Here is a 15,729-nt window from a genome sequence, read left to right as displayed (position 1 = left end):
AGTAGCTTATATATAAATATAGCCTATTGTAGTAGAATTTTTACGTCGTTGAAAATCTGATGCTTCCCCAAATATTTCTCCAGACAACTGTATATAGGCTTTTCCCATAGGTATATCGATAACTATCTATAAGTAAGCGAAAGGAAGGTTATAGATGAAACATTTTGTGAACGCATTCTGGAGAGTTTTTAGTAAGGGTCCGCAGGCTTGACAGTCGATCAAAAGGGGTCCGTGACTAAAAAGTTTGTGAACCATTGTTTTAAAGTTACCCTCTTGCAGCTGCTACCTTTTTTTCGACCAGTAAGCCTATTATATTTGGCATGGATGATTTTGCGATTTTGAAAAAACGAGTGGACTGAGCCTTTTTTGTTCATAAATGCATTTATGATGTCACAAACAAGCAATTGGTACTTATATAGCCCACGCTGACAGTATCATTTAGTTCAACACACTTGTAAGTTGTTATGTCACAAAAAAACTCAAGAGCAGATTTAAGTCATAAGTTAAGGCCTTATCAAGAGTGTAGAAATTTTGAAAAACTGAAGAAGTTTACCTGATGAAAGAAACTACTAGATTGCAGCTAGAAACAAGGGACTCGTATTTATTCCAAATCAGCCCTAAAATCTAAAGAACCATAATTTGCGCCTGTTAGAAGAAAGAAGCACTCAGTTGGCAGACAAGCAATAGCATAGCATCAACTATTACACCTTTGAAAGCAGTTGTCAAAGTAAGTAGCCCCATTCATGGAGATAACAAATTGCTGTGCTTTGTTTATGCACTTATAATTTGCAGATGCTGAAGTTTCAATGTATCTAAATGTTCTTTAAACGAAGCGAACTACTACAGTAGAACTCGGTTAATCCGGATTCGATTTGACCGGCGATTCCATCGGGATTAGACGAAGATCCGGATTAACCGATGACGGTTCTATCAAGCCTGACGTTACCTAGATAGAAGGGTATCGGTAAAAATCACCGAAATTGAACGCATTAGTGTGGTCATCTGCCAATTCCGAGACGCGCGATCACCACATTAGCGACCCAGTGATAGAGTTCTTTTGAAATGCAGTATGCATGTAAAATAAATGTATTTGTAGACTCTGCGCCTAACGCAAGAACACACTGGCAAAAGTTACATCTTCAGACATGTGTGTCGGAATAATCTGTAGTCACTCAAAACTTTTGAAAACAGTTACCGAAGACAAGTTTCTATGGAAAACTTACAAAAAATCACGATCAAACAAAGTCTTCGATTGGAAAAACGTCACCGACATTACGACCGAAAATTCCACCGATTGCAGCATTCCAGACGAATGTGCGGCTGTGCAGTAACAATCCAAATTAAGAATTTATTGCGTCACATTCGTCGTCGTCGTGTGAGCCTCTGGGGCCGAGGGTCTATCCTTTTACCACCCCAGATTCACGATGTTCCCGTACTACACTGGAAGGCTGCTAGAGAACAGCCAGTCGTTGGTTTCATCATTCACATTAACGGAACAATAGATAAGAAATTTCTCGCAATAAGCCACGTTACGTTTTAGCATAAAATGGCAAAGCTGTCGGGCAAATCCGGATTTAGCGATAGAGAAAGCGCAACTTTTGTCCGGAATAGGCGAAGATCCGGATTAAACAATCCGGATAATCCAAAGCTGTTTCTTAAGAAAAAGATTACAAATCATTTGTACTTCCAGTTTTATCCGGATTAGGCGAAGATCCGGATTAACCGAATCCGGATTAACTGAGTTCTACTGTACTTGATAAAGTAAACAAAAAAAAGAAATCAAAACGAATAAATTTTGCATTAAAAAATAATAAGATTGTCGAGGGGCGCACAGAAGCCTTCATAAAAAGTAAAACTTTTATGAACATAGGCTAACCAGGACCGTGTAGCCACTAGCAGGGACTAATGATAACCAATGGCGGCTGGTGCTGTTTGTGAGCAGTGGGGCTACAAACGATTTCGCGGTGGGTCCTGGGTTCCCCCCCAGAAAAATCGCATTGAATTAGGTGCATTATGAGCATGTTTTTGCCCCAAATTTTGAAAAAATGCATTCAAACTTTGTTGAAAAGTTGATGTATTCCTAAGCTGTATTTAAAAAAAAAAATAACATCATTGCTTTGGAGACAAACTTTACTAGTATTGAGCTTAGCCTTGACTAGCCTAGCCGTTGCATACAAGGTTCAAGCGATTTTGAGATGCCCTAGCACTTCCTATAACCTGTTGACAGAGATGTACGTATACGCCGCAAATTCTACGCCGCAAACTTGCGGCGTAGACTTTTTGTTTACGCTAACGCTTACGGCCACATTTTTTTGGATAGTTTGCGCTTGAGGCTACGCCGTAAAGTTTTCGCGGTTTTTTAGCGTATAGGGTCAACGCATACTTTTTAATGTATTTTTTTCGCTACAACACGCCAATACCTTTCAGCGCTGCAATTGAAAGAATGTTTTCAATGGGCAATAACATATTGGAACCAAAACACAGCAAAAGGTCAGATGAACACTTTCAGATGCTTGTATTTCTTCGTGGAAATTCAAAATAAAACTTGTTTGTTTCGAGTGGTTTATACCGTGTGAATGTTTGGCACCTAGCAAACGAAATGAGTTTACGCTAGTGTATGCGCTGACGCTGACGCCGCCAACTTTTTTTACAAGTTACGTTGACGCATACGGCGTATGGTTTTTCGAGCGTTTGCGTTTACGCTGAAGGCGTCAATATTTTTTGTATGCACGTACATCACTGCCTGTTGAATACCCAAACTCTAGGCTACAGCTAACACTTCTATATTCATGGCTCATAGCTACTCTGCGAAATAAAAACTAACTTTAAAAAGTCTGTAAAGTTATTCGGTTAGGTGGGGCTGTTTTCCATGCAGCCCCAACAGATTAAAAAATTGCTGTGAAATGCTAAAGGAGGTGGAGCTTCAAGGTTAATCTTTAGCCAACTAGAGCGCTTGAAATCCAGAATCTCGGGCTGCAAAGAAGTTTGCCCAAAATTGGTGTTGCCAAACGAAACTTTTAATAACTTATTTTAATTTTCGATCCGCAATTCATAAGTGAAAAAAGTAACCCGGTCGGACAAACACAAAGGAAAATATATTTTCCCTCTTCTCTTTCTTTCAGGTGAGGAGGCAGCCCTGCAGCCCCATGGCACGAGCCGCCACTGATGATAACCATTGGTAGATATTATCGAAAATTTTATTCTATTTTCTGACTTAAGCAAAATAGTTGTTGTCTTTGCTCAAGGATATACTAACGTCACCTTCTCCAAGTGCAATGTTGTAAAGTAAATTGCTTTGCAGTATCATACTACACAAAAGAATATCTCGTGTGAACAGCTGGAAATATCTGAATAAAACTTTTCACAACTTTCGTTTCTTCCTGTTGTTGTACAGAAACAACGATTTGCCAAAAGGCTGCGTTATGACGTCACCATGACCCAAATGAAATGACAAAATATTATTTATCATGTAGCAAAGTAACACATTTTGGTGAGAAAATATAACATTCTTTGCTCTAAAATATCGTCTTGGAAAAGGTTTCAAATGTAACTTTAAATGTTCTTTTGACCCAGACGAACTGCAGATTTAACTTTTTGCGGTGACACAACTAGCAAATATACATTGATTAATAGTACTCATACTTTATCTTTTGCAAGTTGTCGACGTGGAAATGGGACTCAATGCTAACATGCCATTCAAGGGGTTAAAATCATATTTCATTTTTCTTGTTTTTGTAAGTACTGTATGATTGTTTTGTTACTTATGCCTAATATTTTAAGACATTTGACTAATCAATTCAAAAGCATCTATTTGAACAGTACCCGATTTGTAGCCCTAAGTTATGAAAAAATCAGCCTGAATCACCAGTAAGCAGTAAGCTGCAAGCAAATAGAGTGATTATATAGGCCAATTGAGTAATCCGAAAAAAAGGATGATGCAAACTGCAAAGGGCATTACAGTAATATTATGATTTAAAATTTCAATGAATATGTAGGATCACGAATATAACCAGCACTCTATAACAGAGGCCTATTTATTTCAGCTGTATATCTTGAACTTTGTGCCTGTTGCAAATAAGTTTCTTCATCGAGGAGCTGTATTAAACAGGTCATTCTCAACATCAAGTATTCCTGGAATATTCCCGAAAACCCCCGGGGGTTTACGAACCCCAAGTTGAGAACCTTTGGTCTATTGAAGGCCAGTTGATGTTTAAACACTGCTGACGTTGGTTTAACACTTAGAATGTTGGGCTCCTGGAGTCTTGTTCAGTTTGGGGGGGGGGGGGGGGGCTGTCGATTCTTCTTATACTTTAGGAGTGATATCTCTGTTATTTTTTAAGGCATGGTTTTAAAATTTGGGATTCATTTTGTAAAATTATTCACGCTGAGCATATCCGAAAATTAAAACTATATGAATTTTAGAACTGCTCATATACGTTGAAATGTTGAGGTGACTTATTACTTTTGGATTATTTTGCGATTAAAACAATTGTAGCGTGAGTTTACACATTATTTTTTGGTAGAGTAATGAAGAACATGTATTGCAATGTTGCGCTAATTTTTTTTTACATAATCTCAATTTGAATCCATATTTTTCATGCAAAATAATAACTTTTCCCACGCTCAAACATAAGCTCGCTGCTTGTCTAAAAGAACAATACTTCATCAATTACATGCAGTAATGAGACTTCTGAACGCGCGTCACACCAATTTGGATTACGATCTTGTGACCTCGGTTCTCAGAACAGCAACTCCTACGCTTTATTAACAAATGTAGACCAGCTGAAGAAGCAGGGTGGCGTTTATACAATCATTTCGACGTGGATTCAACATCGCAAGACGGTGTTAACAATAACATGTGCGGGTTTGCAATTAGATTACTTCTCTTCTGTCCTTGTTTGTATAAAAGTCATAAAATCAGTCGTTGTATCCGTGCTAAAATTCAGTTATGTTCAAACCGCATTATATTGATATTTTCTAAATAGAAAATGGATTTATGAAATATGAATACAATACTGTTTCAGCATATAAAAATGCTGAATTTTACATCGAGTATTACGATTAGTTTTATGACCCACTTTTATACAAAAAAGGATAGATGATTTTGATAAGCAATCTAATTGCAAAACCGCGCATGTTTACAAGTATTCAACGTCTTGATATGTTGAATCAACGTAAAAATAGCTATCTGTCTAATGAAAGGAAAAAAAGAAAATCTTTCATTGAGCTCCGCGTTTTATTTAGGCTGTGGTTGAAGCCAATGTTTATAAAACCGCAATCATTCAAATAGTTTATTCTGCGCAAAAGCAAGCTTGACATACTCGTATGGAATGTGCAGGGCATAAAGGCTTTTCACAGCACTGACATTGGCCACGGTTTTTTGGTAGTTTATTTTTTCTGGTTTTGGCACCTTCTCCCATAATAGCGTGTTTGCATACGTCGCATCTACGTCGTGTCGACGATAGTTGGGGCAGGGTGGCCCTTCTGCCGCTTAGAGTTGATATAGGGGTTGTTGAAGGTTGTTTCCCTACTACTGCTTCAATCTTATGTATGGTGTGATAGTTCAGGCCCTGGAGAGATCGCGACTTTACGAATGGCTTCACGAGTTCCATGGCCAGTTCCCAACCGAAGTCGAAGGATTTTCGCTTGCGTCGATCAGTCCCTTCATTTAGTGCTAAAACTGTAGATGCGTTGATGCGGCAAGTATCTAAAAAATAAGCAAACGCAGTAGTTGTCCACCGTGGGGACTTCGCTTTGCACGTGAATGAACCCATCCTTTGGTCGATGATATCGGTGCCACCCTTTGTGAAGCCGTAAAGCTTATACAAGCCTGGCTTCTTTTTGTCATCATCCTTGGTAATCCCCAATAGAGGTTGCATGGTCGTCAACATCAACAAATTCCGCATGCCAGAACTCTTCGTTTTTACTACATAAGAATGTAGGCTGAGATCAGCCTCACTCGTCTGCCAATAAATTTCGTAGGAAAATTCCTCCCTACCACTCACTTGCTTCACTTCCAGGGGTATTTCTCTACGTATAGCGTTGAGGGTTCCCACTGACGTTATACCCCTGTCAAGCAACCACTGCGCGAGTGGTATGGAGGTGTACAAGCGGTCATACGAAATATTCCGACCTTGAAGGTCACCGTGTTGTTCCAGGCTCATCACCATTCCTTTTACCAGTTCTTCTGTTCCACGAACGTAAAAATGAAATGGCTCTTTCTTCAGTTTACCTGAATACACCGATGCCGTAAATGTGTATGGGAATCTGCTGGCGTTTACCGACTTGAACAGAAGGCCATATTTCCCAGGCTTGTTTGGATTATATTGCTTGAAGGCAATTTGTGTCCTCATGGGGTATAGCGTTTCGTCCAACGACAAGTAGTCACTTGGAAAGACATGTTTGATGCAGTTTTCGTTAAACATTTCGAAAACGACTCGAAATGCGGCAAACCGGTCATTCTTCCAACGTTGCGGCCTAGTATTTTGGTCGTCGAACGAAATATTCGAAAATAAAAATTTAAAGCGGTTCTTGCTCATTGTTGCACTAAACACGGGATGCCCTTGCAGTTGATTGAACAATACATCCGTGGAATGACCAGCCTGTCCTAAAAACCCCCGAAGATACCCCAATCTAACAAAGGCCAGCATCTCCTCGTTGTTGGTTGGGCCAAAATAGCAGTACCTGCTGTCATCTAAAATTCTCTCTGGCAATTGAGAAATGAGTGTGGCAATTTTTCTATTTGTTTCTTGAACAATAATGTTCAAAATGTTTAAAGAAAAAAATTGTTCCCATGCTTGCCGAGGAGTCTTGGCTTCTTTGGCTTCTCCTGTAACACTAGTCGGGCCAGATATAATGTTAGCTCGGCCTATTCTCCCATTGTGCACCGGCCTCGCATTAGACCAAGTACTGGCAGCATAGCCATTCTCATTTACCCGCCTTTCTGTCGATTCAACGTTGCAAGACGTCGCATAAGTTCATATCTTCAGTTTGGTAAACGGAGATAAGATTTCATTGTGGCATTGCTATGTAAACATGTATTTCACATGAGACAACTTGACAAGTAAATACGCAAGTTTTCACAATTTATGACGAGTTATAGCACATGGCAATGTTACGCTACAATTGCTTTGCGAGGTACTGCATTGCATTTCAGTTTATCAGTGACAGTGAATCTGGTACAAGAAGCCTCGAATATATTGATTCAACTAAGCCGCATCACGTATAAACGTGGTGGAACGATCGTCCTTTTCACAAAAGCGTGGTGTTCTGGTTTATCCTACACAAATGAGAAGCGTATTGCATTTCAAATCTTTACATGTCGACTTGGGAATAAATGTTTACAAGTATATTTGAGAAGCTTTGGGAACATCGATGCCTTTTCTGCTTTTGATGGTGTGTCGGACAGAAGGAAAGATTTGAAACCAAAATCATAATATGTTACAGCGCAGCTTCTACAGTAGCTAAATTTCAAATTATTCATAGAAGCGTTGTGGCCCAAACAGAGCAATCTAGTAGAAACAGTCCACAACGTTGAATATGTCAGGAGAAAGGAAAATGCAATCAAAAGAAACAAGTCGATCACTTATCTCGCATTTTACATCAAATCTACTCCAAATGACGCTGAGTCATTGCAATAACGTTGTTTTTTCTTTGTTTGATTGAAAGGACATCATTGTCTGCGAAAAACAATTGTCGCGCTAGATGCATTGGCACCAAGTCTTGTGTTTAATTTTACGCAATTTCAACCGCAAGCGACGGATAACTCATCGTATCAAAGTTGAAGCTTTTCCTGTATCGACGTCGGTTATAAGCCGTGGTGAGAACAAAAAGTCTACGCATACAGCCAATTCCCTTCCCGCTGTGAAACAGTTAGGATTAAGGAGACATGGGCCAAATTAATTATTTTCATCCAGCTGATGGGAAAATTTTGAACAATAGAATTTGAAATATTTCAGAGGATGTGCTGAGAAATGCCTTATATCTCTCAAGTTATAACCTTTATTCGCTCAAAATTTCAGCTCAATAGAGGTGAATGAAAGTTAGGAAAAGTCAAGAAATTTCGTAGTCGCAGCCTCAGTGGTTTTAGAGATACAACTGTTGATACAAAAAAATTGAATTGACAGCCACCCCCCCCCCAACCTTCAAAGGGTTAACGCAACCATTTATTTTCTGTTTGCTTTGCAGATATGTGGAGGCTTATTGTCATATTGGGTTCTCACTGACAGAAATTTACGTTCAGAAATTTAAGTTTACGTTCTTTATCAGTAAGTTTCAGTTTATCAGGGAAAGACGTAGCCCATACAATTTTGTTGTTGAATTTTTTGTCCATGTTATTCTGTGGTTGACTTAGTCCAAATCGCTCTGTCCATGTTTTGGCCAATTGAATTATTTTGGTCGTCATACCTTTGTGGAATCCTGAATTGATGCATTTTTTAGTTAATTTTTCCAATTCCATTTCATACAAAAATTGATTTTCATTATCCTACGTAGTTTGATGCGGGGACGACGCTTAAGCGCGTTCTCCGCGGATGCGACGGGCTAGCTGGATGTCCTTGGGCATGATGGTGACCCGCTTGGCGTGGATCGCGCACAGGTTGGTGTCTTCGAACAGGCCGACAAGGTACGCCTCGCTGGCTTCTTGCAGAGCCATGACGGCGCTGCTCTGGAAACGAAGGTCGGTCTTGAAGTCTTGGGCGATCTCGCGAACCAGTCGCTGGAAGGGAAGTTTGCGAATGAGCAGTTCAGTTGACTTCTGGTAACGTCTGATTTCACGCAAGGCGACGGTTCCCGGTCGATAGCGATGAGGCTTCTTGACGCCCCCGGTGGCTGGGGCGCTCTTGCGAGCGGCCTTCGTTGCCAGCTGCTTTCGGGGCGCTTTGCCACCAGTTGACTTGCGAGCGGTCTGCTTAGTTCGAGCCATTTCGTGATTACGCGATTTATTATTGTTCTTCTCTTGACAAGAGGTTTAGACAGAAATTTACGTTACTGACAGAAACACAATGCGAGACCATCCCAACCATTCAAACTTTGCAATGTCTGGTGGTATGTGGTGCTCAAAGACTATTCCAAATATGATTGAGTTACTGACAAACGTAAAAAGTCAATCGTATTTAGTAGACATGAACTTTCTGAACCAAGTACTTTGGCCCATGGCACAGAAAAGTGTAATGCAGCATGACTCATTCTCATGTGAAAAGTGGGGAGGAGGGTTGCCATTTCCAACGGAACGAGCAGGAAAGGTGTTTGTTGGAAGTGTGTACGTGAATGGAAAGACAGGTGGCATTGACAGCTCGTACAGAAAGAAAATAGACAAAAAATGTTTGAAAGACAATTGGTTATCTAACAACGAATCGTAAAATTTAAAACGTAAATAAGCGCTTGTTTACTCTATTTTAGAGTCAATCATGTTAGATCACGTGAGGTGTGCTTTTGAAATCACGTTTGCTTGTGAAACGTAGGCTATCCAAGGCCATCTAAGGCTATCCAAGGCTATGCAATGCAATGTTTGTGAAACTCGTGCCAGCCTTAGCATTTTTTCGACCTTTAGAAATTGCAATTACATTTAGTTTGTTAAGAAATTTGTTTGTTTCGAAGTTCTTTTAACTTCGAGTTGTGGCGTAACTTAAACGCTTCTTAATACTCTCTTCAAATGCACAGTTGAATGCGAAATCTTCCGATGTTGTTGTTATTTTTCAAATATTGTGACTGATAATAATGTGTTTGTTGGTAAAATAACCAACTGGCTTTCAAAACTGTTTTTTGAAGAATAGTTTCTTTAAATTTCAAGCAAAGGCGAATCAACTTGTGTGTGATATTGACGTGAAGCTCAAGCAAATGTTTTCAAGGCAGATTGTGTGGAAGAACAATCTGCAGTATACCTGGTGTTATTTAATCCGCGTGTTTATATTTGGACAACTACGTGATCCCTCCATTACCTTTAATGCTGCTTGAGACTTCTTTATTGGGAGCTTCGTGCACGCTTGTTGCATTAAACCAAGGGTGCCTAAAGTTTTAGCTGCATGTCGAATTTTGCTATTTGCGAGTCTTGGCGGGCCGCAATGAAATTGTTACTTATTTTTTTAGCCTAAGTTTTACGGTTATCTATTTTATAGCTCAGACGGAGGCCACAGATAGTGTCCCCTCGTGCCGCACGTTGCCCGTGGTGCGCCTTGTGGGCACCGCTGAACAAAATGGTTCTTAACCTTTACAGGCCGTGGACTTTTTTCAAACCACCATAAATAGTCGTAAACTCAACTAAAGTACACATTAGTTTCAAAGAGCATAGTTTTGTCAACATTTGCGTCAATTTAACTGGTTTACTTTCCACACACGCTGCTATTTTGAAGTTGTATCACCAGCTTTTATAACAATCAAGAATTATGTCTCACAATGCGCATCTGCTGGTGTCGTTTTACATATGAAGTTGGTTGCGACACTTGATATTAATTAAAATAGAAGAGCAAAGATGGCTTTTGCTGTCTGTTCAGTGAGATCAAAAAGGGCCCAATGATTGAACATGATTTGAACAAATACAATTAAAACTTGTGTTTCCACATTTGCTGATTTTTCAACTCTTAATTTTATGTAACGCAGTCTACTTGTAGAGATGACACTTGAAAGGGATTTCGTACCCAGTTAAATGCTTGACTTCAATTGGCGACAGTTAATTTAGTTGTTTTCTTTCCACGAAGGTGACTGAAATTAACAAAACTGATTCAATTGACTGACGAAACCAGCGCTTGAGAACTATGTGGCATGAATTAGTGCATGGGCGCCGATCCCTATAGGACAGTGGGGACATGTTCCCACCATCTTTTTACATGTCCCCACCATCTTTTTACATTATTTTTGTATCGTAAAAGGGAAAATATTACCCGAATGTCACAATTGTATCAGTCAGACGTTTAAAATATATTGAAAGGAGGGGACAACATTTTTGTTTTATGCGAGGAAGCCCCAACCGTAGTAGAAATGTTTTATTAGGCGGAGAAACCCTGATGTAAATTGCAAATTGTGTTTGTTTTGGTTACGCCCACACAGTGCAGAGTTTTAGAATTACTTAGAAAGAGTTGTACAAGCATGTAGTGCAATAAGTTTAGCTTGTGTTACTTTTGTATAAGAAAAAAGCTATTTTTTCAGTTGTTATTACATTGAGGTTAAGAACTGCTAAAACATCTTTGCCGGTTTGGCAAAAAATTGTATAGGCTATAGACCAAACCAGCAGTTGGAAAGCTGGCAGGCAGCTTTTTTTCAATTGAAAAAACTTTTACCCTACCCAATTTTTAAAAGACTTGTCACGTTCCAAATCGTCTTCAGTATGGACATGATCATGGTCAACCTCCTAAACTTCAAACACCATAGACGATCGATCTGTCAGAGTATTTTGCAGTCATTGACAGCTCGCAGCAAAATCTTATTGATTATTTCAAATCGACCGATCTTGAGCACTACAAAATTCTACAAGAATCACTCTTTAGTGGAAAGCTACAATCACATTTGGTAGACGATTATCCTGAGTTCTTTGACACAGAGTCCCTTGCACAAGATTTTCGAATGATATTCAAGAAGATGCCATCCGCTGTTCGGCAAATGTTTCCGCAAGTGGAACTTTTGCTCATATCACCAGCCAGCTCGTGTTTAGCTGAACGGTCATTTTCAACTTTGCGACGTATCAAAACTTTGTTACGATCTACCATGACACAAAAACGGCCAAAAAATCATGCAATGGTCTGCCATGTAGGCTACACAACAAAGTTTTGAATTCAATCAACCTTCATTACCTCACTAAGGACTTCTTTTTAATTAGCCGGAGACTCGTTGCCGAGTTTGGACTTCTGCTGTCCAATGCTGACACTGACAATTAAAATGCATCGCATTAGACTTGTAGCCTACCTACTGTATTTGTTTGTTTGTTGAACAGACCCCGATCTTTCAGCTCACTTCGCTCGCCTCCCCTTTCTTTCCTACTTTTTCTAGTAAATGTCCCCACCAATCTTAGAGAGCGATCGGCGCCCATGAATTAGTGGTGCGATACTGAAGAGCCTAATCAAAATCAAATTCCTCCTTCCACTTTACCTGTCCTCAACGTCCAATCAGACAGGTCATGGAGGATTCAAATGGGGAGAATTGGAAAGACAATAAAATCCGATATAATTGCAAATTCTGCCGAAAGCGTGATGACAATGTGGCCCACGTCCTCACCGAGTGCTCTTTTGCGCTAGGAACATGGGAGCACCTGAAACAACATACAAACTATGAAACTATGATAACAAACCATGAAACTAGGCCATCAATCAGTCTTTTTCCAAGTCGATAAGACGCATAAAAAGGTTTTGCAATAAGTAGGTCTAAACGTTTAACACAAAGTAAAACCCATCTATTTACGAAATTGCAATCAGTTTGTAGGGGTAAGCATGTTATTTAAACCACAAGAAGAAAGCTACAATCTCTACTATAAATTGAAGAATCCTTTTAAACTACACACACTTGAATGTAATTTGGACCACACAAAAGTCAAGATCAATCTCATAACCTTTATGGATGCTAAAAATTTTCATAACAAAACAGATTCTTCTTCATGTACTTACAATGCTGGAACTACTGCATAAAATAACCACAATATCAAACCATGATCAAACATTCAGATAATAAATATGAGAAGAATGCTTTTTCAATGGCAGGTTCTGGAAATGAATGATTTGCTTTCGTAACTACCGGTGGAGATAATTGTGACAAACTATCAATATCGCCAGCATTGTACAATCCTCAAACGACGTTTTGTGACTGCAGTAGGCGCAGATGCCTGATGCGGCGGGTAAAAGATTGGTCCAAATTACACATTATAATATTGTTTGGTCAAATTACACGCTTCTCCTCTCGCATCAAACAGTGCTGATCATTTCTTGAACTATGTATCTACGATCTTTATCTCTGCCGCACTTCAACCTTAGCACCAAAGCAGTGTACCAGCATTACAAAAGAAAACAATTTTTTGTTTATCCATCTTATACAGTGTTTTTATTGCTGATGTTCATATCGCCAAGCAGAGCAAATTATATACATGTAGTTGCTATTCACCTAACAATGTTAACAGGCTTAATAGACAAATAGAATATTGTGATTCATTAACAACCTTCTGATAATCCCAATAAGGGTGCAATAGCACGCTAAACGTTTTACAAGAAAAAAACAACAATATTTAAGAGATTTGCAATATTTAATAATTAGCCTACAATATTCATTATACATAAATATATTACTGCTTAATGCAGCAAGCAGAGCTGAAACAGTTACAGCAAAGGCTAACAAAGACAAGGAATGCTCTATCTAAGGCTTCATAGTAGATAACAATCAATCTGAAAATGCGCAGTTAAATGTAGTGTGAAACCTCAGTGTTGTAATTATTTTTTTTCAATTCATTCTAAGCTTTGGTATCATCAAAGAAACATTTATCAAAAAAATACTTTATATTATCAATCCATTTTTCAAGAATTCAGCTCAACAAATTGTCTAATGCCAAACTGTTGGTTCGATGTAATCATATATTTATTTGATGTGTTTACAGATATGCGGTGGCTTGTTTGTATATCTGGTTCTTGCAGACAGGAACATTTTGGTAACGCCCAATTTCCTTCGAATTGATAGGAACAGAATGGAGAATGTCACCAATGTGAAAACAACTCACCGCACACAAACCGAAGCGAATCTCAAAAAAGAACACAAAACCAATAATTCAAAAAGTGCCAAAAATATTCTTTGTTACTCTCTGTATGGTTCAAACCCACGATATACAGGCGGAGCAACAGCAAACGCTAAATTATACAAGGAAATATATCCTGGATGGATAATGCGAGTGTATTATGACAACACTGTTCCTAAAAACATTCTTGATCAACTGATAGCTGCAGACGTAGAACTTGTTGATATGACAGGTTCTAAAATGAATAAAATGTCATGGCGCTTTCAAGGCGTTGCAGATGCTGACCGTTCATGCGCGAGAGACATTGATGATCGCTTATCCTTACGCGAAAAAGCTGCTGTCGATCAATGGATACAATCTGGCAAAAAGTTTCACACAATGCGAGACCATCCCAACCATTCAAAGTTTGCAATGTCAGGTGGTATGTGGTGCTCAAAGACTATTCCAAATATGATTGAGTTACTGACAAACGTGAAAAGTCAAGCGTATCTGGTAGACATGAACTTTTTAAACCAAGTACTATGGCCTATGGCACAAAAAAGTGTGATGCAACATGACGCATACTCATGTGAAAAATGGGGAGGAGGGTTGCCATTTCCAACGGAACGAGTAGGAGATGAGTTTGTTGGAAGTGTGTACATGAATGAAAAGTCAGGTGGCAAGTCAAAGAGAACAATAGCAAGCCAAAGGCAAGCCAATGGCAAGCCAAAGAGAAAAGAAATAGACGAAAAATGCTTGAAAGACAATTGGTTATCAAACAACGAATCGTAAAATTTTATATCGTAAATAAGCGCTTGTTTACTTTATTTTAGAATCAATCATGTTGGATCACCTGAGGTGTGCTTTTGAAATCACGTTTGCTTTTGAAACGTAGGCTATCCAAGGCCATCCAAGGCTATGCAATGTTTGTGAAACTCCTGCCAGGCTTTACATTTTTTCGACATTTAGAAATTGCAATTACATTTAGTTTGTTAAGAAATTTGTTTGTTTCGAAGTTCTTCTAACTACTTTGTGGTATAACTTAAACACTTCTTAAAATACTCTCTTCAAATGCACAGTTGAAATGTGAAATCTTCCGATGTTGTTGTTATTTTTCAAATATTTTGATAATGTGTTTGTTGGTAAAATAACCAACTGGTTTGCAAAACCGTTTTTTGAAGAATAGTTTTTTTAAGTTTCAAGCAAAGTCGAATTAGCTTGCCCGTAAGATTGACGTGAAGCTCAATCACATCTTTTCAAGGCAGATTGTGTGGAAGAACAATATGCAGTATAACTGGTGTTGTTTAGTCGGCGTATTTATATTTGGACAACTAGGTGATCTCTCCATTACCTTTAATGCTGCTTGAGACCGTGGTATTGGGAGCTTCGTGCGCGCTTTTTCCATTAAACCAAGGGTGCCTAAAGTTTTAGCTTCATGTCGCATTTCTCTATTTGCGAGTCTTGGCGGGCCGCAATAAAATTATTAGCCTATTTTTTACGATTATCTATTCTAGAGCTACAGATAGTGTCCCCCCCGTGCCGCATGTTGCCAGCGGTGCGCATTGTGGCACCGCTGAACAAAATGGTTTTCGACCTTTTCAGGCCGTGGACTTTATTTAAACCAGCATATATAGTCGTGGACTCAACTAAAGTACACATGAGTTACAAAGAGCATAGTTTTGTCAACATTTCCGTCAATTTAACTGAAGTGGCTGTTTATTTTCCACACACGCTGCTATTTTTAAAGTTGTACTACCAGCTTTTATAACAATCAAGAATTATGACTCACAATGCGCATCTGGTGTCGTTTTACATATGAAGTTGGTTGCGATACTTGATTGTAATCAAATAGAAGAGCAAAGATGGTTTTTGCTGTCTGTTCAATGAGTAGCGCAGTCTACTTCTAATCGAACCGGTAGAACTGACACCTGAAAGGGATTTCGTACCCAGTTAAATGCTTGACTTCAATTGGCGACAGTTAGTTTAGTTGTTTTCTTTCCAAAAAGGTGACTGACATTGACAAAACTGATTCAATTTACAGACAAAAC

The 15,729-nt window shown here is 39.0% G+C and overlaps 2 protein-coding genes across 5 annotated transcripts; one reads left to right on the top strand and one right to left on the bottom strand.

The window, feature by feature from the left end:
* Nucleotides 1-453: 453 nt before the first annotated feature.
* LOC145770508 (uncharacterized) lies at nt 454-15,465 on the top strand. Of its 4 annotated transcripts, XM_082582174.1 has the most exons (5): nt 454-727; nt 3,123-3,178; nt 3,658-3,734; nt 8,188-8,267; nt 13,568-15,465. In XM_082582174.1, exon 5 carries the CDS (start codon nt 13,655-13,657, stop codon nt 14,471-14,473), a length of 819 nt encoding a protein of 272 aa, XP_082438300.1. In that variant the 5' UTR covers nt 454-727; nt 3,123-3,178; nt 3,658-3,734; nt 8,188-8,267; nt 13,568-13,654; the 3' UTR covers nt 14,474-15,465. The 4 variants fall into 4 exon arrangements, with proteins under 4 accessions (XP_082438300.1, XP_082438298.1, XP_082438299.1 ...); XM_082582172.1 differs by lacking the exon at nt 8,188-8,267; XM_082582173.1 differs by lacking the exons at nt 3,123-3,178; nt 8,188-8,267.
* On the bottom strand, nt 8,513-8,923 carry LOC145770715 (histone H3). The gene has a single exon (XM_082582411.1). The coding sequence runs from the start codon at nt 8,921-8,923 to the stop codon at nt 8,513-8,515; it is 411 nt and encodes a 136-aa protein (XP_082438537.1).
* Nucleotides 15,466-15,729: the final 264 nt, after the last annotated feature.

Source organism: Aplidium turbinatum, chromosome 5 (genome assembly GCF_918807975.1).
Source record: "Aplidium turbinatum chromosome 5, kaAplTurb1.1, whole genome shotgun sequence".
Classification (NCBI taxonomy): Eukaryota; Metazoa; Chordata; class Ascidiacea; order Aplousobranchia; family Polyclinidae; genus Aplidium; species Aplidium turbinatum.
The sequence above is the reverse complement of the archived record's forward strand: the minus strand, read 5'-3'. Positions and strand labels throughout refer to the sequence as shown.